The 23,031-nt window shown below is 45.5% G+C and overlaps 1 protein-coding gene across 1 annotated transcript; it reads left to right on the top strand.

The window, feature by feature from the left end:
* The first annotated feature begins 1,945 nt into the window (after window positions 1-1,945).
* DUSP6 (dual specificity phosphatase 6) lies at window positions 1,946-7,334 on the top strand. Its single transcript, XM_008515319.2, has 3 exons — window positions 1,946-3,711; window positions 4,323-4,760; window positions 5,784-7,334. Exons 1-3 carry the CDS (start codon window positions 3,312-3,314, stop codon window positions 6,089-6,091), a joined length of 1,146 nt encoding a protein of 381 aa, XP_008513541.1. The 5' UTR covers window positions 1,946-3,311; the 3' UTR covers window positions 6,092-7,334.
* The last annotated feature ends 15,697 nt before the right edge of the window (window positions 7,335-23,031 follow it).

Below are 23,031 nucleotides of genomic sequence, written 5' to 3'. Positions count from 1 at the left end.
AGGATTTTAACCCTGGTCTGTAACGGCACCTGCTTTGCTTGACAGCTGAACTGGGATGGATTAACTGCTTAGGGCACTTCCTCAGAGGGCTGCTCTGTAGACTGGTGAGCTCTAGGCGGGCCCCTGTTAGCGCGTCTTTGGCATGGACAGAACTCAGGCCACTGTGCAGGTTCGGAATTCAGAACATCTACTACCGCACCAACACCATGTTAGGGCACTGCCTTTTACCCAATCATCATAGTGAGCCAACAAAGCGGATGCTTTTATTATCTTCGTTATGCCATTAACCAAGGTCGCACGTTTGTGTAGAGATGGGGGCACAATTCAAACCCGGGGCGCCCCACTCCAGAGGACCGAGCGGTCAGAATGCCATTTTATAAAATGTGCTGAGAAGGACCGACATTTCCTGCGATCGGTTCAGAAGCATGGGTCAAACGAAATGTTCCAATTTTCGGAGAAAATCGAGAAGTGTTGCGATTATCCTCCCAAATTTATGCCCGGCTCAGGTAACTACACTTCTAAAATAGCTAAGGAGAAAGCAATTTCCCTCCCCGCCTCTTCCGTTAGAGGTCTCGGGCTGAAAGGCTTTGCTCTTCTCAGTTCCCCTGCAAAGCATCCCGCATCTTGCCTCCTCGCCTCCAGCTCCCAGGGACTGAAACGTCTCGGGGTGGGAAGGTCTGTAACAGGTGGGGGCGGATGGGAGGCGTGAGCTCCAGCGCAAGCCTCCTCCAGCTGGAATTGGATGCTATCCAGTGAAATACGGGAATTTTGTTCCAAGGGATGCCCAAAAAAGGCGCGGGGAGAGGCGCGCGGCACCCCCACCGCCGTCGATCACGCTTTTCCAGGGGCGGCCAGCCCGCAGCAGAGCTCCAAAATTGGCAACCTGGGCCTCGCAGCCGCCTTTTTTTAGCCTACATTCCCCAAACCAAGGAGGAGACCAGTGACTAAAAATGCAAATTGGAGCGGGGGCGTCAGCAGGCAGGCCGTGGGTGCTGGGCGTCTGGCTAAGGGAGACCCCGCGACCTCAGATGCCCTCCGCTGGATGGCGGGGGGCGCAGAGCGCCGGGAGGGGCGCTGGGAAAAGCCGCTCCCCGCCACGCCACTGCCCCCGTTTCCGCCTCCTTGGCGGCGGCGGGACCACGCGCGGCCTCCTTTCCGCGGGGCTTAGGGAGGGGAGGCCGGATCAGGGCCCGCGCCTTCCGGCCGCAGGCTCCCCCCCACCCCGGCGCAGCGCCGCGCCGGCCGCACACAGGTGGCTTTCCGCCCGGGAGGGGCAGACGGGCACTTTTCTATAACAATAGAGCTCCGCGCGCCGGGACTGCGCCTCCCGCCGCCGCGGCCCCCGCCGGCCACGCCTCCATCCGGCCGCCGCCGCCCGCCCTGCTCGGCGGCGCCGCGGCCCAGCGCAGCACCTCCCCGGTTACCTGCTGGCTCTGCAGAGCGGCAGAGACGTTCCCCGGACGCCTAGCCCTCCTTGGGAGCCAGGGGGTCCAGGCAGGCACTCTTCCTCGCCCCTCACCCGCCCCAGTCCGCTTCGGAGCCCAGAGTCCCGCACTCTGCCCCGCACGCGTCCGCAGGGTCGCCCATCACCCTCAGCCGGCTGAGCGAGGTGGGGCGGCGGTGGGGTGCTGGCAAAGAGCGCAACGCGCAGGCGCCGCCGGTGCTCCTCCAGTGCCCGGCGATCGGCAGAGGAGGGGGCCGCAGCCCGGGCAGGGAAGCGGGTGGCCGGTCGCGGGCTGGGGTGGGGGTATAGGCCCCCCTGACAGGCCTGCGTGTCTACAGTAACCAATCGCCGAGCCCGCCTGAGCCTCCGCAGCCTGCAGGCCTTGCGGGAGGACTTCCCCACGCCTCGCCGACGGTGGGGATAGCCGGCCCGGGCTCTGCGCGCCCTAGTGCACTTCGCCCAGGCAGCCCAACCAGACAGGCTCCTCTGTCTGAAGCCGAGCTCCCTGCCCAGAAATGATTAACGAGCGCAAGCCCCCCAGCTCCTGCCAGTGCGTGGTGGGAGACGGCGGCGGGGGGGGGCGGGGGGCTTGGATCCCCGGAACAATGGCTCATAACGCCCCACTCCGCTGGAGAGGAATAAAAGCATCGGGCGAGTTTCTGCAGTCTCTGCTGTAAAAAAATTAAAACGCTATTTTTACAAAACCTGCTTTCTTTCTATTCCAGACGTTTGTTTGTTTGCTTGCTTTAAAGTGTTTCAACAAAATCCTGATTTGTTTCGAAAGATGTTGGATTAGCATTTAACACTTCATCGGTCACTAAAGCCCAGGCAGTTCACCAGCCCCAACACAGCCTCGGCTAAAAGAACATCAGAGCAAACAGAACTGGGCTTTTTAAACTGGCAAACAAATGCCACACACCGCCTAAAGGAGGGCGGAGGGATTAGGCGAATTCTGCTCCAAATGAGTTTAAAGGGAATAAAAAGGAAAAAAGTCAGCACAAGTTTTCCTAAAGCTAGCTTGCGAGCACAGGCGTCGCGAACAAGGGCTTTTGTGCCTGCTAATTGCACCATTTGTGCGCAAAAGTTCCGACGCGAAGTGTGAACTCTCAACAGAAGGAAACATGAGACAACTGAAGTGCCCTGGTTTATGTGCCCTGCTCCTCCTCCTCCACCGCCTCCTCTTCTTTCTCCTTCCTCCCGCGGAGCCCGCTGTTGCAGCTTGTTTGCACTGGGGCTTATCCGGAGCGGAAATTCCTTTCCGTTTTTGTGAATGACAAACTCATTAACAATTCATCAACACAACCTGTTCCAGCCGGCCCGTCCCCACGGCAACAGCCCCTTCCGCAGCGCGCTCATTGGCTGGCCCGGAGAATGTATCCATTGAGACGCTCGCTGTTTGTATCCATTGAGGAGCTGCCTCGCGCAGGGGGTGTGCGAGGGCTGAGTCCTAGGGAGAGTGAGCAAACCGAGGCTTGAATAATCCGAGGAGAAAGACGCCCGGGTGGATTTGAGGTGCAGCCTTGGAGGGAGGGATTAGAAGCCGCTAGACTTTTTTTTTTCCCTCCCTTCTCAGTAGCACGGAGTCCGAATTAATTGGATTTCATTCATTGGGGAGGAACAAAACTGTCTGGGCAGCTTCATTCAGAGAGACTCATTGACATCAAGAGCGAGCGGCTGCAGCCGGGTGCAGAGGGAAAGGCCGGCTTCTCTTCTGTCTCGCCTTCCCCAACCGCTAACCCGGTTTGGGAAGGTTGAGGTGGAATTAAAGCCCGCTCCGAGAGCGGCGGCTTCGTGCGGCGCGCCCAGCCTATGCCTGCCCCGAGGGGCGTCTGGTAGGCACCCCGCCCTCTCCCGCAGCTCGACCCCCATGATAGATACGCTCAGACCCGTGCCCTTCGCTTCGGAAATGGCGATCAGCAAGACGGTGGAATGGCTCAACGAGCAGCTGGAGCTGGGTAACGAGCGGCTGCTGCTGATGGACTGCCGGCCGCAGGAGCTGTACGAGTCGTCGCACATCGAGTCAGCCATCAACGTGGCCATCCCGGGCATCATGCTGCGGCGCCTGCAGAAGGGCAACCTGCCCGTGCGCGCGCTCTTCACGCGCGGCGAGGACCGGGACCGCTTCACGCGGCGCTGCGGCACCGACACGGTGGTGCTCTACGACGAGAGTAGTAGCGACTGGAACGAGAACACGGGCGGCGAGTCGGTGCTGGGACTGCTGCTCAAGAAGCTCAAGGACGAGGGCTGCCGGGCGTTCTACCTGGAAGGTACGCTCCGGGGGAGTCCGGGACGCCGGGCAGGGCGGGGGCGCGGAGCTGCGGGTGCAGGCGGGGCACGCGGCCTGGAAGTGGCCCTGCTGCGCTTGGCTGGCGCTCCTGAGCCGCGCTGCCCCGCCGGGGCCGGCTGCCGGCGGTGGGCTGCGAACCTCCTGCGTCCCGGACCCGCGAGCCGCGCGAGCGCAGAATCCCCCTGCTTCCGGGGGAAGGCACGGTCCGTTTCTTTCTAAGCACTTCTCCTTCCTCCTCCCTGGAATATGCTCCACGTTTCCCTCCTTTCTATCGTGTGATTTTGCTTTAACATTTGCAGGACGGGAGAGGTCGTTGGGGTGCATGTTGGCACCTCCTAGCCCCTCAAAATATTCAGAAAAGTTGCCATTTTGTGCATTTCCGGATTCAAAAGAATAAGAGTTCCCAGGGGAGCGGGCCCGTTCGTTCCACTCCCAAGGATGCACATTTAAGTGCCTTTCTCTTACATTTGGCTCTGTGTGTAGGGGGTTCGTAGGTTGCTGTGGGTTTCCTGCGCCCGGCTGCGGCTCTCAGAAGCTGTGAAAACTACTACGGGATCTCGGGTTACACGATTGCTTTTCTCGTCCTGGCAGGTGGCTTCAGTAAGTTCCAAGCCGAGTTCGCCCTGCACTGCGAGACCAATCTAGACGGCTCATGTAGCAGCAGCTCGCCACCACTGCCAGTGCTGGGGCTCGGGGGCCTGCGGATCAGCTCCGACTCCTCCTCGGACATTGAGTCTGACCTTGACCGAGACCCCAATAGTGCAACGGACTCAGATGGCAGCCCGCTGTCCAACAGCCAGCCTTCTTTCCCCGTGGAGATCTTGCCCTTCCTCTACTTGGGCTGTGCCAAGGACTCCACCAACCTGGACGTGTTGGAGGAGTTCGGCATCAAGTACATCTTGAACGTCACCCCCAACTTGCCGAATCTCTTTGAGAACGCAGGAGAGTTTAAATACAAACAGATCCCCATCTCGGATCACTGGAGCCAAAACCTGTCCCAGTTTTTCCCTGAAGCCATTTCTTTCATAGGTGAGACTAATTAACATTCCTCCCTCAGACTTTTAAATGCAAAATTCCTAGCTATTCAGAGTTAAAACTGTTAATCTTTGTTGCTGTTTGCTAATTTGTCGACCTGAAGGTCTCTAATGTTCCAAGGGCGTTCTTAATTCTGGTTTATTTTCTTGCTAAGAAAAGTGTTTTTGACCAGGCTGCAGACCACAGGTGTATTTGATCTGTTTCTTAACTCTTTGAATTCAGTCGTTTGAAAGGGGGGCCGTCCATAATCAGACAACAGGATTTTCCCACAATCTTTGGACTCCGGGGACGGCTTAGACAGAAGTCCTCCCGGTAGACAGGAATTTTAGCATTGCTTTATAATTTTAAAAGGCCTGGGAGTTATTTTAGGACATCGAGCTAGTTGTTGGAAAGCCCTCTGAATGCTAGATGTTGTAATCCAGTTGAATGTTACTGTGATACGGGTTAACAGGGAGACAGTGAGGGTAACCTGAGCCCCGCAGGAAGGACTTTGGGCTGGAAGCCTGGAGAAGCGAATCTCCAGGCATTGTAATGCATTTCCTCTTACAAAGGAACTCATTTTCAGGCCATGTCGACATCCTGTTCCTCCTAATGGGCTGTCCCCTGTGACTTCCCTCTCTCTTTTAAAATGCCTGAATACCTCCATTGTTAGCTGCACAACAGTTGGAGAATAATTTAATAGACCCTTGCAGTCTGCTTGTCTGTATAAAAGGCATTCACGACCATATTGCAGGGTTTCTGGTATTCACATGCTGAGGCAAAGAATGCACACATTAAGGAGTTTTTTGTTGGCAGAAACTTAATACAAAAGCTCCCTTTTCAGAAAATATCTGAAATATGTAATTGTGCCCAGTGTACATGTTTTATCGCAATGATATATTTTCTGCTGCCTGCAGGGCTCAACTGCCACACACAATTATTTTTTAGCTTTCTTCAATTCAAGTTTTTACACTGATCATTCACAAAGGGTGGTTTTCGGTCTACTGACATCTCGCTTTCCTTTCCGTGTGTTTACAGATGAAGCCCGGGGCAAAAACTGTGGCGTGTTGGTGCACTGCTTGGCTGGCATCAGCCGCTCGGTCACTGTGACTGTGGCTTATCTTATGCAGAAGCTCAATCTGTCGATGAACGACGCTTATGACATTGTGAAGATGAAGAAATCCAACATCTCCCCCAACTTCAACTTCATGGGCCAGCTGCTGGACTTCGAGAGGACGCTGGGACTCAGCAGCCCCTGTGACAACCGGGTCCCAGCCCAGCAGCTCTATTTCACCACCCCCTCTAACCAGAATGTCTACCAGGTGGACTCGCTGCAATCCACGTGAAAGGCCCTGTTGCCCCTCCTTGCTGGGATGTGTCCATTCCTTTAGCAGTTTCTCTTGGCAGCATCAGCTGGGCTGCTTTCTTTGTGTGTGGCCCCAGGTGTCAAAATGACACCAGCTGTCTGTATTAGACAAGGTTACCACGTGTGGAATTGGTTCTTACAAAGGGAGAGATTTGCTCCGTTCTCGTTGGAAGAACAGGACATGCTGTACAGATACAGGCAGTAGGCTTGCTCCACACCCGTGTGTACAGCCTACCCATGCAGGGACTGGAATTCGAGGACTTCCAGGTATATAGGGTAGGACCAAATGGTAGGGTAGGAGCATGTGTTCTTTATGATTTTTAGGGCCTCGTATGACTGTTTCCTTTTGCATCTGGAACTGACTATATATTGTCTTCAGTGAAGACTGATTCAATTTTGCATATAGAGGAGCCAAAGAGAGGTTTCAGCTCTGTATTTGTAGTATCAGTTTGCAAAAAAAAAAAAAAAAGTAAATAAATAATAATAAAGAAATAAAATAAATCTGATACTCCATTTGATTATTGTAAATATTTGATCTTAAATCACTTGACAGTGTTTGTTTGAATTGTGTTTGTTTTTTCTTTGATGGGTTTAAAAGAAATCATCCAAAGGGAGAAAGAGCAGTATGCCACTTCTTAAAACAAAACAGAGAAAACTTTGCTCTTTTCTAATCCAAAGGGTATGCATGCTTGACTTTACCAATTCTGAATGACACTTTCATGGACACTGTTATCACTGAGACCTTGTTATGGTGCAGTCTTCAGTCTCTTTCATATATCTTCCTTGTGATTTTTTTTTTCTCTTAATGTAGTTTGCCTATGCCTTACCTTTGTAAATATTTTGGCTTGTGTTGTCGCAAAGGGGATCTCTTGGAAAGGCACCAAAATCATGGGCTCACTTGTTTTTTGTTTTTTTTTAACTTCAGCTGTGCTAAACAGCATATTACCTCTGTACAAAATTCTTCAGGGAGTGTCACCTCAAATGCAATACTTTGGGTTGGTTTCTTTCCTTTTTTAAAAAAATTTGTATGAAACTGGAAGCGTGTGTGTGAGCATGGGTCCTCATTGATAGGTGATGCGCATATGATTGTAAAGAAGGGAGAGTTAAGTTGTGAAGAAGGGAGAGTTTAGTTGCTCCATTATGTTCATGGTGTAAAGTTTTGAGCTGAAATTTATTCTAAGAATGTAAAACTTTAAATTATTAATAAATAACTATTTTGGCTATTGAATGTGTATTTTTTAAAAAATCTCTCAATTGTACTTACATGTGAAGTGACACATTTTAGGAAGTTTTCAGTCAGGGCTACATTGGCTTGTAAAGTGTATGTAGGAACAGCAGGGCAAGTTCTAGTCTTTTAAGGTACTCCAAGAATGTTCTTCAGGTACAGTTTATGAAATTAATCTTCTGCTTCAAATAAAGACGACATCATAGAATGGATGGACTATCGTGTATGGACAATACTTTCTATGAATATAGTTCTGGCGTCTTTAAGAAAATTGTAATGCTCTAGGAGAAGAATGAAACCAGAGAGCACACCTTGCTGAGGATACTCATGAATAGTCATAAAGAGCAGGTACCAGAATAATAAGATGACAGTCAGTGTTAACCTCTCTTTCCTTCCCCATCAGGATCTTCTACTCAATAATACTTACACATGCCAGGGAGAAAGTAGGGGTAATTTTTTTTTCCAGTCTGTTACCGTCTGGCAATTCTACCTGCAAATTATCCTAGTGTTGGAATAACAAATGAGTCAGGAATAGCGTCTCTCCTTTCCTTTCTCACATCCATGGCAAGGCGTTTCTAAGCTTTCTCACCGAGTGTTGAGGTGGCTTTAAAATCTCACACTGGCACTTGGGATGAAACTTTGCCACTGCTGTTCTAATGTGTTCTGTGCTTAACTGGTTTAGGATGTGGGTCCGAAACCACGATTGAACCTTATGTTACGGTTATTTTGAACAGTTTCAAGGTAAAGGTTTACTATCCTGCTGTTTACCTTGGGACATCCCCTCTCTTTGTCCTGAGGGTAAAAGTATGCAAACCAAAATGAAAGTAAAGGGGTATGAAATCAAAAGAACTAGAACATACCTAGATTTCAGGCCCTTTTCAAACGAGCCCGGTCCCTTTATCTACAGTGCAGAGAAAGATGAGCTTTTTACCCACATGGCACAAGTGAGATGCCAGTTGGATTGTCTGGTAATCTACATTATAGGAGGTAAGTGGCCCTGCTTTTATGGTAAGCATATCAAACTGTCCAATGTGACTTTTAGCAACTAAGCATGCAGAAACAGTGCAGAAAAATACCAGGTCAATCTCTCCCATTTGAGTGCCCCAAGTCAGCCAGGGCTCAGAAAGGAGAAGTGGGTTGCAGTTCAACTTGGCTCGTGTTAATCCGGTTCTGAACGGTTTCCGCTCCTGGCATTCCCTAAACTGCCTGTTCAAAGTAGGGATTTGCAAGCAGCGTTAGCAATTTCCTGTCCAGCTGCAGCTCAAGTAGCTGCATGCTTCCCCTCACTTTTTTTCCTCTGATTTCTTTTCTCTTTCTTTTTCTTTCTTTCCTTTTTCTTTCATATGGGCTGTGGATAATTTTAGTGCATTTCCTCTTGGTGGATTCTCATCTCCTCTCCTCCTAGAACCTGCATACATTGAGTTCCTACCGCTCTGCCCTAGCCGACAGCTGGCCTCCCCAGCACTTCCTCTCGGTTCACTGTGGGTTTGTTGTTTGTCAGTCCACTTCTGAAATTAATAATGTTTTCTGGCCAAGTGCCACAAGCCATTACCACAAAGGGGAAGTAACACATATGAATAGCAGGAAGCCATGCAGGGTCACAGTGTGAGCTGAACCTGTGGAGGGAGCATAATTGAGCCTGGCCCATTCAGCAAGTGTCTGACAGCGATTTGGGGAGAGGGAGCTCCCTGCGTTTAAGCAGCTCAAGCTGTGAAAAAAAAATAGTTTCCAATAAATCGGTAGCAAATGGTCTTTGTCATCAGTCTGAGTAAAAGAGAGGGAGCAAGAAGTGTTTAGGGCCCCCACAAAGTTGCAGTGTTTGGGATTTCAACCCCCTCTTCTGGCATATTGTTTCGTGAGGCTGGTGAACAGGGGGGTGCCTGCTTCCCTCGGTTCCCCACAAAAGGACTCATGTTAAATGGGTGGTTGTTACGGTTCACGCAGGCCAGAAGATTCAAAGAGCTATTCTCTTTCTTTCTTGTTTTTCTATGGAAGGTGGAAGGTTGCAACAGACAGCATGGACCCCCGCCTCGCCCCGCCCCTCCCTTTCTCCTGCCCATCCCTCCGTTCCTTTGGTTCCTTTGTGCTTAGAGGAGCCGCGTGAAGGCGATCATTTTGCAGCCTGGAGCTGGGCTCACTTCCTGAATGGAGCCTGCACGCACGGTTACTAGGGCAACCTTTGCCAGCAGCTGCAGCTCCCCGGCCCCCCTCCTCACCTGCTGTCCCCATTCCCGGCTTCCTCAGGTCTCGGAGAAAGTGTTACCTTTCCTGACCTTGTGCGGGGGGCTGAGGGGCGTTTTGGGAGAGGAGGTTTCTGCGGGTTTTGTGGGGCTGCAGGATACTTAGGGAATGCACTGGTTAATGGAATAGACTGGTTTAAGGGGTGAAATCAGACTGATAATGGGTTATCTGGGGACAGAAATACCAGCACATCCTTCAAAGGAGTGAAAATGGAGACTTGCCTCGACCCAGTAATTAGGCGATCTGAACTCTTAACTCTTGCTCTCTCACTAATGAATCACACAGCCCTGGGCAAGTCACCCAGCCTCACCGAGTTTCTTTTTTCTTCTCTGCAAAATGAGAGAGTCTTTACCTTTCATTTTAGGATTCTCTTATAATTCCAGCCTTCTGGTCATGGATCGGTGACGCATATTAGATGGTAAAATGAGGTGCAGAGCAGCTGAAACAAATAGCATTTGTTAAAAGTATCAGATCCTGTGCTTCATATACAATATTATCTCATTGAATCCTCAAAACAGCTCTGTGAGAGGGGTCTTACTATTTTTCAATGAGGAAACTGAGGCAGAGAGAGGCCAGTGATGCCCGAAGTCACCTAATGGGAGGTGGTAGTACTGAGCTTTGAAGATTTAGCACTTCTTGTTGGAAACTGCTTGTCCTAAGTATTTGCTCGCCTTTATAAAGTCCTGTGATGCTGACTAGGAAGTGGTGATCCCATCCTACAGCTGCGGAAGGGGAGGAAGCAGAGGGTTAGTGACCTGCCCAGTCAAACCCAAACCAGGCAGCCAATCAGGAGAAAGCCAGGGGGCTCCAGCTGACACGTTGCCAGAGAGATGTGGTGTCTGCCTGGGGCCTTCCATCCTCCTCTCCACGGAGAAGTTGCCCTATCTGGGGCCCATGAGCACATAAATTACAAAAATGATTTTCCTGGGATCTCTAGAGCGGCTAGCAGCTGGCCAGCTGGCTGTGACCCTTGCTCACACTCCCCTTTCAGGATTACACAAGTGAACTGGCTCCAAGAAATTCACGTCCTCACTCTGACCCCTCCCAGAGGAAAGCCTGTGTGGAGAGAGACAGAGACAGAGATAGATACAGAGAAAGAGAGAGAGAGGGAGGGAGGGAGGGAGGAAATACATATTGTGGAGATCTGCAGAATAAGAGAGGCAAATTAGAAAATAATGAAAATATGAAACATAACAAGGGCAGATCAGGTGGTAGCTGGCTGTAAGTAAATATTCTTGAAAAGTCACCTTAAAAAATCAGTCTTGAGACCTTAAACTGCTTCGAAAGGATTACTTAGGGTGTAAATTTATATGCAGCTCCTCACACGGTAATAATCATTTTCCAAAAGATCCTGCAGACTTCCAAATACTCTCATTCCTCTTGTGTTTCTTATCACAATTGGCCCTGAATCAGTCCGGTTTTGGTGACGGAATCTTCAAACTTCTTTAAAGTCCAAAATTGATTTCCTAAGAGTATTTAAGGGCACAGAACAAAGTTCAAACAATTCACAAATATTTATCCAGGCCTTGATCTGTGTCGCACTGATTTGATGAAACAAGGTTAAAATAAAAGGCCACTGAGGACTTAACCAGCCCTCAAAGGCTGAAGGCAATGTCATGTTTCTAAGTGTAACCACTTAGTCTTTCTGCTAGTGCCCCAAATCAAAGCAGAAGCCCCGAGGAACTCATGGGCCAGTCCTTGCATATCCCCATATGCTGCAAAAGTCAAAATAACATTTTAGACCTTAGGTTTTATTTTTATATAGGAGAGGATTAATGGCCCACTTGTATGCACTCTTCCCTGTTTTGTCATGGAAAATACCTTTAGAGGTCATGTACATATCCACTGCTTTTTAACGATGAGGAGTTTGGGACCACCAAGCTTCAAAAAATGAACTCCCAGACACACAAAGGAAAAGAGAAGAAATAGCGTACATTATTTGATAATGATATCCTAAAAAGCACCACGTAAGTCTGAAAAAAATTACTTTCTTTAAGGTAGAATTCCCCCTTTCCTGCTTTTGGAGACTAAGTGCTTATTATATTAGGCATTTTTCATTAGGTCCAGTTTAATTCCTATTGCAAATACTAACAGGAAAAGGAAGAAAGAAGGAGAGGAAGGTACAGAAGGGGATCTTTGGGAGCACATAGCTCCCAGGATGATTGTAGCAGGAATGTCCCTTTACTGTATGTTCCGGTTATTATTGCTACATAACAAACCATCCCAAAACTTAGTGGCTTCAAAGGATGATAATCATTTGTTTTGTTCACAAGTCTGTGCTAGGGAAGAACTCAGAAGGGCAGGCTGGTTTCTGCTCAGTGCTGTATTATCCAGTGTAGCCGGACCGTGGACCAGAGGCTCCATTTCCAAGATGGCTCACACGCACAGCAGGCAGGTTGGCACTGGCTGTCAGCTGGGGGCTCAGCCAGGGCAAGGGCCAGGGACTTTGGTTCTTCTCCATGTGCCCTAAATTTCCTCACGGTATGGGGTCTGAGTTCCAGGGGGAAATCCCAAGGGAGAGAACCAGGTGGAAACTGTATTGACTTTTAGGACCTAGGCTCAGAAGTCCTGTACACAAAGGTCTAGAATGGTTCAAGGGGAGGGGATGGAGGACGGGCAAGATTCTGGAAGAATATGTGGGATGGAAAATATCATTGCAGTCATTTTTGGAAAATACAGCCTGCCACATGTCACATGGAAGCTGCTCGAATGTAGGATGATAAGAATAGCGAGGGGGTGTCCGGTGGTGCAGTGGTTAAGTTCAGGTGCTCTGCTTAGGTGGACTGGAGTTCACAGCCAGATCCTGGGCACCAACCTACACACTGCTCATTAAGCCATGCTGTGGTGGCATCCCACATAAAATAGAGGAGGATTGGCACAGATGTTAGCTCAGTGACACTCTTCCTCACCACAAAAAAAAAAAAAAGGAAATAAAGGGGGTGGCCCTGTGGCTGAGTGGTTCTTGGGTTCAGATCCCAGGAACCAACCTACTCTCTACTCAACAGCCATGGTGTAAAGCCATCCTACATACAAAATAGAGGAAGATTGGCACAGATGTTAGCTCAGGGCAAATCTTCCTCAGCAAAAAAAAAAAAAAAAAAAAAAGAATGGAATATAGAAAAGAATAGGGTACACAAAAGAACAGAATAGGTATAGGCTGTGTAGACCTCCAACTTCAAATAATGACAGATTGTTTTTGAAGTGATTCTATCAATATACATTACCGCCAACAGTATATGAGTTTTCATATTTTTGTCAACACGTGATATTGTCAGACGTTTTTGTTTTTCCTTATATGGTAGATGTGAAATGATTACTTATGACTGTAATTTTTATCATTCTGATTCCTATTGAGGTTGAGCCCTTGTCTTGTGTTGATTCGTCAAAGGATATCTTATTTTATGATGTGCCTGTTCAAGTCCCTTGCCAAGTTTTCAGTTGGGTTTCCTCTGTTTTTTGTATTGATATAAAAAGTGCTTTGATATGCTAAATGCTAGTTCTTTGTTGATTATATGCATTAAAAATATCAGTGAAATGCTTTTCAAACTTTGTTCCTCTGGTCCTCCCAGGGAAGGGCGCAGGTGCGTTTGGGGGCAGGTTGTACACTGCACAACTCTAAAAGAGGCCAATCAGAAAGACAATGACAAAATGGCAGTGGCCAACCTGTGCAACTTTACATGGAGGCCTTAGGAGTGCATGGTTTTTGAATCAAGGGACTTGTGGCTAAAAATGTTGAAAAACTACTAATAAAATCTATTTAACAAACATGGAAACAGAGTCAGAGAGAGCAAGTTGAAAGAATAGTTACTTTTGATGCTCTAGACTTAAGCGGGGCTAGTCTAGAAGCATTTTGGGGTATACTAAACCTTGAACCAATTCTGAAGAGGGAACGATTTTTCACAGATATGTGAAAAAGACACCGTAGTTGTAGATGATGAATTATGCCTAGCTTTGGAAGCAGTCAAGACAAATTCTTCCTAAGGCACGGCAAAAATACTTTTCAAGTCGTAGGTCAGAGAGCAACAGTCAGGATACCCGGGGATATGGGGGATGAAATTTAAAGACTTTGTAGAACATAGAAATAACTGGTTTTTGGTTGGCCTAGCCTCCCTTCCCAGTTACATCTTGAACTGGACAAACTGCAGTTGTTCCCTCCTGTGAATCTCTCCCGCGTGTCTCCTTTACTACTCGCACCAAGCACTTCACTTCTGACGCTTCTGGTCACCAAGTGTGTGGAGGTTTTTCCCCAGACCAGATAATTCTCTGTGTCACCAGCTGGGGGTCCTACCATTTAACTCAAACTAACACCATCCTCCTGATAGCGTCAGATCCCTCAGGCTAAGGGCTCAGTCCTGCAGGACTGCTCTCACCCACTTCAGATGCCAATCGAAGTCACCCACAACTTCTGACAGACTTGGTTACAAATCAGAGGTTCCCATGACTCTCTCCTCAGGTTCAATTAATTTGCTAGAGTGGCTCGCAGAACTCAGGGAAACACTTACTTACACTGACCAGTTTGTTAAAGGATGTGATAAAGGAATCAAATGAGAAGCCTGATGAAGAGATACATGGGTGAGGTCTGGGGGAGTCTCCAGAGCGGGAGCTTCTGTCCCCGTGGAGTTAGGGTGCATCACCCTCCCAGTAAGGATGGGTACATCAACCTGGAAACTCTCAGAACCCCATGCTGTCGGCATTTTTATGGAGGTTTCATCACATAACCTCCACACAATGGATCATTAACTCCATTTTCAGCCCTTCTCCTCTCTCAAGAGAATAGGGGGTGGGACTGAAAATTCCAAGCTTCTAAACATGGCTTAGTCTTTCTGGTGACCAGCCCCCATCCAGGTGCCCACCCAGAGCCATCTCATCAGAACAAAAGACACTCCTATCACCAAAGAAATTAAAAGTGTTTCAGGAGCCCTGTGTCAGGAACCAGGGTCAAAGACTAAATATGAGAACAAAAGATGCTCCTCATGTTCTCATCACCCAGGAAATTACAATGGTTTCTGGAGCGCTGTGTCAGGAATCAGGGACAGAAACCAATATGTATATTTCTTATTATAGATCACGCGATCACACATCAAGTTACAGAATCCTACTGTATCAAGGAGAATTAGGATGAGAAGCCTACAATACACAACAAAAACTAGATAAAACTCATGAGGGTTTATCGTCTTCTGTAAAAGTCAGGAGGTGGGTAATCCTAGCCTGGCAGGCAACTTCATGGGAACATTTGAGCTGCAGGCTTATTCTAGCTTTGAGTCCCGCAGTCACAAGATGGCGGCTCCGGGCTGGTCATCACATTCACCTTTCAGGCAGTAGGAAGGAGGAAACAGGGAAGGAGAACGAGTGCACTTCCCTGCAGAGTCAGAGTCAGTTAGAGAAGCTTCCTGGAGAGCCTATACCAGACTGTCTGTACTCAATGGCCAGAATTAGCCACATGGCCAAAGCTAGAGAGGCCAGGGAATCTTCCTCTAATATAATTGAGGTTCTGTTTCTTGGGAAGAAGGGGAGACTAAATGCTAGTCACTCACTTTCCTTCCCGGGGAACACCCTACTCCCACCATAGGGGCGGGTACATGACCCAGGTAAGGGCAAAAGGAGCACCTCCTTTTCTCATCTTAGTGACTGGTTCAGGGATGGGACATGATTCAAGTCCAGCCAATCAGATCACATTCTGGACTTTTCTATGGAGAGAATTTTCTCTTAGCGTCACTAAGCTCCAGATCTACTGAGTTGGATTCACTGGATATAAGGCCTGAGAATCTATTTTTTTATAAAAGGTCCACAGAAGATTCTTTTGGTTGGCCAGTTTGGGAATTAGCAGATATGCCGTATGTATTAAACCAGTACTTAATTTAATCTAGCATCTCCTCTCTCAGGGCCTTCAAAGAACACTGTGAAAGGGAGCTTGCTAGAGTCTTTCATCACATGGACATCAAAAGGGTGAGCATCTAGTTTAGCTGTAACTGAACCAAAAGTCATCATGAACTCACTATCTTAGACTCTCTTAGAGTTATTTTTTCTAGTTTATTACCTGCCCTCTAAAGTAGCCTTTGAAAACATAAGTTGTCTTAAAAATTCTTTATTTTAATTTCACAAGGGCTTCTAGATCTGCTTTGTTGGGATTTGGTGTCACAATCTGTGTTTATTCCATCAGTAGCCTCTGTAATTTTATAGACACTGGCCTGTCAACTCTCATATTTTGTCCTTCCGGGCTGAAGTGTTTTAAAGTCTCTCTGGTTTCTCGACAAATCCTAATAATTTTTGGTGACCTTCTCTGGATATGTTTCAGTTTCATTATGAGATTTCTGAGGTTTCACAATGGGAACTCTACCGGGTGTATCTGGGGCAGACGAATCCTGGTGTCTCTGCGTGTATATGTGTGTGCGTGTGTGCATGAGCATTCACATGACTGTGCTTTCTATTTTGTTTTTAACATCCTTCCTGATGATGCTTGCTTTTGTGACTACCACAATGCTTTGGACCGACTTCTTCAGGGAATGGTCTACAGTGATGCCATCATCCTTTTCCTGGATCACGTCTGCACTCGGAGGCCTTGGTCTCCCGAGAACAAGGTGGGTTCTTTTCCTGTGGGCATTACGTGCAACCGCCTCCTCTTGTGCGTAAATGTTCTCTGCCCACTCACAGAGCTCTGTGAGATCTTCCTGATGTTTATTCTTGTCAAGTTGGTATTTCAATTCCCAGAAAATCTTAGCGTCATTTATAAATTCGAGATTTCACTTTACTGGTGTTTAAATCACTTTTGAAAAATGGTAAGGAAGACAGGTCTATGTACAGATTCATGAAACATACAATTTTTAATATATCCTCAAACAGAAGAGTGGTTATCCATTTAATGTGCCCCTAGGATATCTATCAGCAATCCACAAATAATAATAGAATCTGATTAGAAAATAGTGAGCCTCCTATGAAAATATAGCATTGTGATAATTTCAAAATATCCTTGCTCCCCCTCACCTCAATTCCAATGACATTTCTATTTCCAAACTCTTCCTATGGGAAAATTTTGGAATTGCCACTGATCTCTACCCAAAGTTTCACGTTTTTAAAGGCCCTTCTCACTCCTTGACAAAAGCAATTAAGAACTAAAAAGTTATAAAAAGAGAGTTGCTGGCTGAGGGGACCATAGAATATGTCTGTGGTTTGATGAAGCCATCTCAGTTCAGATCCGGTTCTCAGCTGTGGAGTGATGGTTGCAAGCTCCGTCAGTGTGTTCAATCTTCCCAGATGAGACTCCAGATCTGTCACTAATTAGCCATCCGACCTTGTACAAGTTACTTAGTCTCTGCGAGCCTTGGGTTTTCCTCATCTGAACAATGGGAGTAATAACAACACTTAGCTGATGGAGTTGTTGTGTGGATTGAATGGGACAATTGACATAAAGCACTTGGTACAAACAAATTTTGATTGATAAGGCTCTGGGGAGTGGAATTATACAATTATTCATTCATTCAGTAATAGACAACCTGTTGTGTTCAAGGAATGTCCCGGGGACCATAAAAAATAAATTAGATACAAATCTTGAACTTTTAGCCATGAAATAAAACTAATAATGTATAGTGTATAACTTATAAGATATAGAGTGGCAAATAGCTTAAAGTTAAGAACATCAGCTCTGGATTTAGATTCCTGCAGGTTCAAATATTAGCTTCATCACTAGCCAACTGTGTAACCTGAGACCCGTTGCTTAACCTAATTAAATTTTTCCTCTTCTCATCTGTGAAAAAAATGGAGGTAATTATAGTACTTATCTCGGAGTGTTGTTATTAGGACTGAATGAGAAAATACATATAAAGTGCTTAGCACTTGGCTGGCACGTGGAAAGTAATGTCACCTTTGGAAATTTCCACAACAGAGATTCAGAAGAAGTGCTGCAGGAATTCAGAGGAGCAGGGGACGTTTTTTCTGTTTGGAGAAGGAAAGGATCATGGAAGACTTCCTGCAAGTGGCTAATAAATCACAAAGCCAATTTATAAATTTACCAAAGAATACACACTGGGCTATTACGATGAGGCTGGCACAATTATCCTAGCAGGGAAGTTTTATAGGGATATTAAATCCTCCTCTTTCAGAGGAGAAAACAGAAATTCAGAGAGTTTAAGTAATTTGCTGAAGGTTCCCCGGGTAACTCATGGTGAAGCTGATACTTGTTCACAGGTCTGTTTGACTAAAAAGCCCAGGTTCTTAACACCTGCTTCATACTCCTCTACAGTGATGTGGCTATTGCTCACCTGCCGGCCACTCCCTTCCCAGGATGAGAGCGTGGATTGCTGAATTCCTCATTGCAAGGTTTCTGAGGAGCAATCACCGAATCAAAGTCAAGGGAGTTCGTGGAATACTTCATCCAGGTAATATTAGAGCTCAGACAAATATTCCTGCTCTGTGGGAAGACCCACCAAACCAAACCAAACCCACCCCTTTTAGTCACTGGAATGTTGAGATCCATTGGATGGTGCTGGTAATCCTGACAAATTTTTGTCCTCTGGCTTCTCATTCTTGTCTTTTTTCGGAAATTCAAACCTCTTCCACACTGATGGATTAGATTCCTTGTTCTACCCTAATCCCTTGATAAGAGATGGGAAACACTCTAGTTTCATCAACAGCACATTGACAGGTCATTTTCTAACAGTAAAAATGGAATCTACACATTTTCAGCCCTTCCTTTGTGCCAGGCTGGATGCTGTACGCAGACTATCTCCTCTAATCTTTGGGCCCCTCTTGTGAGGTAGAGATTACTCTCACATAGAGGTTAAGTGCAAGGGCTCTAGAGCTAGACTGCTAGGTTCAAATCTTCACTCCACCATGTACTTGCTGTCTGACTTTAAACAAGTTGGTTAACCTTTCTATGCCCCAGTTTTCTTATCTTTAAAACAGAAATAATATAGGGACATGGTGGGAAACAAATTAATTAATACATTTAGTGTTCTTAGAACAGTGCCTTTCTTATTTTAAGTAACTAATGCATGTTAGCTCTGTTGGGGATGAAAAACTTTTCCTCTAACCTCTTAGGCTTTGTGCTTGGAGGCCTGTGGATTAAACTGATGAAAGACAGATTGTCAAGAGAAAAGACAAACTTTTATTCACATACATTTGCAGGAGTTCACAGAAAAACATGACTCTAGGTAGTTAGAATTTATGTCTTATATTCCATCTTAATAGGAGAAGGAGAGGGCAGAAGGGCACTTATGGAAAAACAAATGACTTTTAGGAAAGATAAATGGGCCCTTAGGAGAACAGATGGGAGATATGGTAGTCCTGTGGCAATGTCTGTTTAGGTGAGCTTTTATCCTAGTACTGACTTCTCCGCCCGAGTGATAGGAGTCAGTCTCCCTTGGTTGTGAAACTCTTGGGGAGGGCATTTATGACGGTTACATTCTTTTGGGAGGCTCTGCTTTTAGGCAGATAAGAGGAGTTCAGAAAAAAACTCTTTAGAGTGGGATATTCTGGACCCTTCAACTCTTATCACCTCCGTTTTGTAGATGGGAACATGAAGGCTTAGAGAGGTGAATTTACCCAGGATCACCATGACAGGAAATGGTGGAGCTGGGGTTTGAACTCAGGCTGCTCCAACTTTACTCTTTGATCTTTTTACTATGGGAGGTCAGAGAAGGAGAAACTCTAAGCCTTTCTCAAAATTCTTAGGGAATATAAATTCTTTGGTGTGAACTTAACATATCTAGGCCTTAGCTTCATCATTTGCAAAATGAGGTTTTAAACAATATGACTCTTAAGGGCATTTCTACCTCCAAAGTTATTCTTTATTTTAGGTGTTTTTGCATAATTCATCGTTGGGGAAGAAATTATGGTCGTGTTTCTAAGGAGGCATTTTGATGTGTGTATGCATGTGTGTGTGTACACTTATCCACGTGTGTACACCTGAGTATGTGTTTCAGTTGCTCTGAAAAGAAAGATTGTCTTTGGAAGGAAAAGGAAAGATCTTAAGATGTAGATAGTTTCGTTGTTTATTTCTACCACACATGCTGTTGACCTAGGATTCTGCACGTCCTCAGGGAGTGTCTCTGCCAGGCCTTTCCAAAAGGTGATTGGCAAGGGAAGTCCTTCTAGAAGAGATAAGTGGCTTCTTAAAGTAAACTCAGAATAAAGGGAGCATAAATTCTGTTTACTAAGTATTTCCTGGTTGATGGATACTAACGTGCAGCCCTGCATGGCACGTTCTTTGAGGAAGGGAAGAAATGAGGTGGAATTCTGTTTCTCTACCACTCGGGAAAGGTACTTGGAGGCTGCCCCAGATGCAAGATTACATCATTTCAGAGCAGACACTCAAATTTATAGAAATAGATGCTACCGTGTGGGAGATGTCTTTACTTTGGAGACCACTGAAAGATGAGAGGATGTTGAAAGCTCGTTACCGAATTTGTAGAATGTGTTCTTTGTGGTTTATTAAATTTGTAGAATTCTTTGCACAACTAGAAAATTTTCTGTGCAATTTACTTCTTTTATGATAAATACACTTTGCATTTTGCATGGTTGTCTTTCAGAATTGCAAAGTTTCGCTGCTGTTGGTTCTTCTTCTCATCAAAGGCCTTCTCCTTAGCCCTCTGAGGGCAGATGGGAATGCTGTATACTTGAGCTAGCTGAGTTAAACATTTTCTAATTCTTCTTTTCCCTCTTCTTTCTTTCTTTTTTAAAAAAATCTTTTCTTCCTTAATATTTCCCTTCCAGAGGATGGGCCTTAATGATGTTAATTTAGTAGCACGATTCTTCTATTGATTCTGACTTTTCAAGATGATTTCTTCAGCCTAAAGATAGGCAGATTTCAAATCTGATTGCCTGATGTAGCACGGCCTATAATCATGCTAAGAAATAAAGGCTAATATGGGAAGAGAAGTCAAAGGATTTCCAGCTGGCATCCAAAGTCGTAAGACAGTGAAAGGAAAACACAACTGGCCTTTTTACCCTGCGTGAGAAGGAAAAAAACAAAACAAAACATCCAAACCAACCAAACAAAACATAAGCAGAACTGTAAATAAATCAGTCACCATAGACCCCAAAGAACCTGCCTGCTTCGGGAGGAGAGGTGGCTTATAGCCCATAAAGGTCAGAGAAACAAGAAAGGAAGTGGGTGGGATTGCAAAAAGAGTGAGTTCTGAGGAGCCATTAAAGCAAAAGGAAAACTACATCCCACTGATATGTAGATTTGAGGCGAGGAGAGGCCCTAACCAAAGTGGGTGGGACTCCCAGGTCATCGGAAGGTCACAAAAAGACAGAGGAAGCTCAGGCAGCCTCAAGTCATGCCTTCCAAGGGAACCTAGAGTTAATCCAATCCTTTGACTTAGTTTAATGAGTGTGAAAAAAATCAATGTGTAGGGAGGGGAGGGGGAGAAGTGAGGTTTAGGAAAGAGAATTTTTAAAATATTCTAGAGCCTGTTCCTTAATTTGAAGTGATGATATGCATTTTTTAGAATTTTATTATTTTAGGTACACCTGTGATCTATTTTGGAGGGAAGAATGAGGTTCTCAACATGTGCCTGAATAAATGCATTTTCTCCTTTTCTCTCCTAAAGTCACTCTTCTCTTTTGAGCCCAGGAGTTTGAACTCGTAATCCAGAGAACTTTTATAGAACCTACTTCTTGGGCTTGGGAGTCAGGCTGAAATGGGAGCATACCCCAGCTCACTACTAACGAATGCGATGTTGCCAAGACCTAGGCAAGACCCAGTGGCAATAATCATAGTGGCAGGATGTTCTAAACCACAGGGTTGTCATGGGACCATTGGCTGTGAAATGCTTGGCACAGACCCTGGCATGTACCACAGTGACTGTCTGATCCTGAGCAAGTCCTGCCAGCAATCTTGACTTCAGTCTTGTCATCTATGAAAAGAGTCAGAATGGTAAACTTTCCAGGGTTATTGGGCAGCTTAAACGTGATGATGTGTTTGCCAGCCTTCTTGGCAAACTTTTCCTCTTTAAGTTTCAGCTCAAATACCACCTCCTCTAGGAATATTTCTGAATTCCTTCAGCAGAATTAGGAGTTGATTTTAACATGCTCCCATGGCAATTTGTCTTTATCTCTATTGTACAGTACCTTGTATTCAACTGTGTCCCTTCAATTTCAAGTCTTCATGTCTTTTCATGTAGTTCAGTTTAAAATTAGGCTTTGAAATGGGTTGAAAATCTTTGCTCAATCACTACACTCTGATCCTGAGCCACTTACTTAACTTTTCTGAAACTCAGTTTCCTCTACTGTAAAATGGGAGCAAGAAAACTTAGCTTATGAATACTCTTGCTAACCCATCACTTAGAATAGTGCCTGGTACATACTAGACACTCAGTAAATATCTGTAGAATGTATGCATGAACAAAAAGGAGTCGTGCATATTGATTAATGAAATGCATATGTAAAACACAGTGTCATGCACTTTGTAGATCCTTAATAAATATTTATAATGTGAATATTTGTAAAGGGTTTAGGTCACTGCATTTCTTTATATAGGTAATGCATACTTGTTTATGTTCTGGGGGTACAAGCAGTGTATAATAAGTCTTATATAAGGGTTTGCCTAGGAGAAACATGCAAATCAATGAATATTTGCTAAATGGAATGATGAGTCACGCAAACAGAGATAAGAACAAATTCTTTGGGAATCTGATGTCCTAAATGCACTTAAAATTACAGAACTTGTTGGAAAAAAGGGACTTTCAAGATTTTCTTCCAATCTTTCTCTTGTGTTAGTTTTCTCTTTTGTCTGTTTACCATCTCTTGGATTTCTGCTCTTATTTGAATCATTTTCTTCCTTCTACTTAGTTTGGATTTACTTTCGTCTTCTTTTTCCAGCTCGTAATGTGGGAACTTTAGATTACTGATTTTAAACTCTTTTTTAATATAAACATTCAAAGCTGTAAATTTCCCTCTAATCACTGCTTTAGCTGCATCTCACAAAGTTTGATAACCTCTATTTTCATTATTATTCAGCTCAAAATATTTTCTAGTTTCCTTCTAGTAAATATTTTCTTGGACCTATAGATTATTTAGAAGTGTGTTACTTGATTTCCAAACATTCAAAATTTTTCTGGATGCTTTGCTTTTGATTTCTAATTTACCTCCACTGTGGTCAGAGAACATACCTTGTATAAGTTCAACCTTCAAAGAAAACTAGACTTGTTTTATGACCTACCATGTGGTTTACCTTGGTGAACATATTATGTGCTTTAAGAGAATATGTATTCTGCAGTTTTGGGAACGGCATTCTATAAATATCAACTAGCTGGAGGTAGTTGATGATGTTTAGATCTTCTATATTTTTACTGACATTTTGTCTAGTAGGTCTATTAATTGCTGAGAGAAGGAGGGATGTTTACATTTGCATCTTGATTGCTGAATTGTCTCTCTCTCCCTTTAATTCCGTCAATTTTTGCTTTATGCATTTTGAAACATTACATGCATACTCTCAATTCTTTTATTTTCTAGAT

This window comes from Equus przewalskii, chromosome 29 (assembly GCF_037783145.1).
Source record: "Equus przewalskii isolate Varuska chromosome 29, EquPr2, whole genome shotgun sequence".
Classification (NCBI taxonomy): Eukaryota; Metazoa; Chordata; class Mammalia; order Perissodactyla; family Equidae; genus Equus; species Equus przewalskii.
Note: the sequence above shows the minus strand (reverse complement) of the source record. Positions and strands in the feature narration are given on the sequence as shown.

What these genes read in the sequence shown, in the direction of transcription:
- DUSP6 (XM_008515319.2), top strand. Translation starts at nt 3,312, where the DNA reads ATGATAGATACGCTCAGACCCGTGCCCTTCGCTTCGGAAATGGCGATC. An exon ending in CCGGGCGTTCTACCTGGAAG is followed by an intron (nt 3,712 to 4,322) that starts GTACGCTCCGGG and finishes TCGTCCTGGCAG; the next exon opens with GTGGCTTCAGTAAGTTCCAA. An exon ending in TGAAGCCATTTCTTTCATAG is followed by an intron (nt 4,761 to 5,783) that starts GTGAGACTAATT and finishes GTGTGTTTACAG; the next exon opens with ATGAAGCCCGGGGCAAAAAC.